At 37.1% G+C, this 3,872-nt stretch overlaps 1 protein-coding gene across 3 annotated transcripts in view; it reads left to right on the top strand.

Moving 5' to 3' along the window:
• Positions 1-3,872, top strand: part of LOC106532726 (protein diaphanous homolog 3) — a 101,715-nt gene that overhangs the window by 24,466 nt on the left and 73,377 nt on the right. For all 3 annotated transcript variants that reach the window (XM_014028846.1, XM_014028847.1, XM_014028845.1), the window contains 3 exons: positions 2,417-2,527; positions 3,025-3,143; positions 3,423-3,539. In XM_014028846.1, coding sequence (XP_013884300.1) covers positions 2,417-2,527; positions 3,025-3,143; positions 3,423-3,539 — 347 coding nt within the window. The remainder of the gene's footprint in view (positions 1-2,416; positions 2,528-3,024; positions 3,144-3,422; positions 3,540-3,872) is intronic.

Genomic DNA, 3,872 nt, shown 5'->3' with positions numbered 1-3,872 from the left:
ACACCTGGACAGGTCTCCTGTTCAGTTCACCAGAGACACCTGGACAGGTCTCCAGTTCACTTCACCAGAGACACCTGGACAGGTCTCCAGTTCACCAGAGACACCTGGACAGGTCTCCAGTTCAGTTCACCAGAGACACCTGGACAGGTCTCCAGTCTCCATCAGGGACACAAAAGAGACAATCAACCATCCACACTCTGTCACACCTAGAGTCACACAGAAGAGCTCCAGAAGGTTTCAAACTGAGAACTCTGGACTCAGATCATCTGCTGCACACAGTTCTGATCACTTATTATCAATAAGAATGTTTTTGATAATTATCATGAGTAGTTCTTAACTAGGATGTAGTTGGGCAATTAAATGTTCATGTATGTGTAAATGTATTACCATAATTGCAGGTGAGTCACGTAAATTTATGTTTTTATAAAACAAGCCCCCCCCCAAGACCAATTTCCCAGGGGAAACACTGCAGAAGTCCAGTTGCTTCATCTTTTTCTTTTCCTTTTCCATGTCATGGTTGACCAGGAATCCACAGAAACATATGGTAATAACGTCCAACTTAAGTCTCGAACCATATCAGTTCTAAAGTTTGTTACTTTACATTCAGCACAATGTTCCAAAAAAACCAAAAAAAACCAAAACAAAACAAAAAACGCTGGACTGAATAGCATCCAGTCAGAGGCACGTTCGGATACTGAACTAAACAAGCATTTCAGAAAATTATTTGGTCCACTTTAAATGAACAGCAACTTCAGAATCGATATGCTAAAAGTAGCAAGTTTGGCTAACTCTGTAAACAAACAGCGAGCTGAACGAGACTTCACATCTTTTCTGCACACACGGGTCACATCAGTGCCATGGAGCATTCACACATGAGTCTGATAGAGGTCGCATTTAAAATGTAAAATGAACGATCACGCAAAAAAAAATCAGATTTTTTTCAACATATCAGTTTTTTTTTCAAAAATCAAAATTCAGCATTAAAATGCCTGTGACATGTCACTAATACAAAAAGTCAAAGAAAATATCTTTATATTTAAGAATCTTGACATAATACATATGATTTTACCCATTTTGTCACGTAAAGTCCATATTTTCTTCAGAACTTAGCTCAGCTAAAGTGAAACAGGAAGTGACATCACAGTTGAACTTTTTAGAAAGGAAACTGTATGGTCTTTTTTTATTGAAACAATCTTATTTGAACTCTGACTTTTCTTCATTTCTCTGATATTGACTCAAAATAACCTAAAGAAACATCAGATTTTCCTCTACAGTCTGTGTTGTTAGCTGTTGTAGCACTGCTCCGTTTATATGCTGTCATTCCCCTTTGACATCACTTCCTGTTAATTCACATGTGAATATCTCAACAACTGTTCATTGCAGCAGTGCAAAATTCTTTTAGCAACACGTTGTTAATGTTGTCTTTCCAAAAATGTATGCATGTTTGTTACGGAAATTTAATGTCACAGGAACTTTAAGACCTGCAGTGTGAACGTAACCTAATGTTGCAATATATTAGGAGTCCTTAAAAGGTAACCTTGGAAATAATTTTTTTCTTTTGCTGATGTGAAAGTTTAGTTCCTTGTATTTTGTTTTAATGTGTGGATAAAAACCTTTCCAGAAACAACACAATTTTAATTAAGAAAAGACCATTTGGTGTTCTTGTGAACGGGGGTCTTAGAGATGTTACGAAGTGTTTGTCATTAAACCAATAATACTCACACACACACACACACACACACACATACACACACATATTCAGCTCCTTAATGTCAAGATGTTTTTCACTCTGGAGTGTGATACTTAATTACACACCTCCCAGTCTGAGAGTGTGATGCAACTTTTACTACATTATTAAAGTTGCACTTTGAAGACAATATTTTTAMCAAGGCTGAATGCTCATGACAAATAAGTGAGTTTTATCAAACTGACAATGATCCGTATGGCTTCTGAATATCTAGCATCCCCATACCCTCTTTTCACACACGAGCGGATTTCTTTTTCTGATCAATAATTGATTTCTTTTCTCTTTCCTCGGCTTGTGTAGGAGTCACAAGATGCCGACGTCCCTGCGCAGTAAACCAAACTCAGAGGGCAGTGAAAAAACAGCATTTTAAAGAGCGAGTTTGCCCTTAAATTGACTGTTAGTTAATTTTGTGCGTACGGGTCTGTAGTTGTTGCATTAATATTAAAATCATCGCCCCTAGTTGGTGACTGAAGAAAATAGACATCCATTAGTTATGGTCTTCTGCTTCCAAGGGACATAACTCATTCTGAATGCATGCCAGCATGCTTTTCATCAACTTCTGGAAGAAGAAATTTGTCATCTCATTCTTTGCTTCTCTCTTTCACCCTTCCCTCCCTCCCTCCCTCTCTCTCCCTCTCTCTCCCTGCCTTTGTACCCGTGGTGTTGCAGGTGGCATGCATGCAGCTCATCAATGCCCTGGTAACATCTCCTGATGAGCTGGACTTCAGGCTGCACATTAGAAATGAATTTATGCGCTGTGGCCTCAAAGAGATATTGCCGGTAAGCAAAACATGACCTAAAGCACACACACACTATAAACTGATTCACACGTTGTATTAATATTTAAATGAGTTGTCCACTTCACTGAAATATTGTCGATTTGCTCCAGCAAATTATTTATGAAACAGGCAGGAGAGTTTGCACGTCCACAGCCTGAGCATCAGCCAGAAACCAATAAAGTTTCTAGTGTCTTGACTAATAATCTTCCTTTTGGCTTTTATGCTATTTTTCTAACAGGTTTATCTGTTGTAAACAACGTTGCTGTTGCTCCTAATAAAAATAATAAAGTGAAAAGTTTGGTCCACACCTGCATATTATCGTGAAGAATGATGTTTAATCTCACTTATTTCTTTTGTTTGAATTCATTTTTTTCTTTTTTTGAAGCATCTGTCATTGAGCCTTTGTGCTTTTCAATCATCTTTAACCCTTCTATTTCCAGTTTTATTATTATTTTTTTAATCTATTCCTTTTTATCACCTTGATGGATCTTTCTGTAGCACTTATTGACCATCAGAAATGAGGCCCTTGACATTCAGCTGAAAGTGTTTGAGGAGCATAAAGAAGAGGACATGATGGAGTTCTCTCACAGACTGGAGGACATCAGGAGTGAGATGGAATATCCTTTTTCAATGTTAAAAAGCAAAAAGCAAGCAGCATGTTTCATTCAGAGTGTGTGACTAAGGTGAAAAAGCTCACAGATACAGCAGAGGTCTAGGGCCACAATGCAAAACCTTTTATCTTTTTTTCACAATTCTGGAAATAAAGCCAGAATTTRAAGGAAAAGGTCAGAATTCTAAAATTCTGATGTATAACTCAGATTCCAATTATTCTGTCATGAATTTCTGAATGGAAATATAATAATTCTATTAATCTGTAAGTCCTTGACTCTTTGTACCGATGCGGGGGACGTGTTCAGTATTGTGCAGAGCATTGTGAAGGACACCAATGCAGAGCCTTATTTCCTCTCCATCCTGCAGCACCTGATGCTTATACGCAGTGATCACTTGATCAGGTAAAAATCAGCAGCACACGTCCCTAAATTATCCTTTTCCCCCAATTTACCTTTTAGTATTCTACTTTCTCTGACTTTTGACTGAATATGCTTAATAAATATTTCACTTATTAAGGAATACAATCAAATAGACAATTAAAAAAAGTTTTTACSGTATTTATTCAAGTATACGTAAAATTAAATCCATAAAATCATCCATAAAGTTGTACTGTACTCGGATAACTATTTTTACTTATCTACAGTGGTTTGCAAAAGTATTCATACCCCTTGAACTTTTCCATATTTTGTCACATTACAACCACAAACATAAATATATTTCACTGGAATTTAATG

Source organism: Austrofundulus limnaeus, unplaced genomic scaffold (assembly GCF_001266775.1).
Source record: "Austrofundulus limnaeus strain Quisiro unplaced genomic scaffold, Austrofundulus_limnaeus-1.0 Scaffold820, whole genome shotgun sequence".
NCBI lineage: Eukaryota > Metazoa > Chordata > Actinopteri > Cyprinodontiformes > Rivulidae > Austrofundulus > Austrofundulus limnaeus.
The sequence above is the reverse complement of the archived record's forward strand: the minus strand, read 5'-3'. Positions and strand labels throughout refer to the sequence as shown.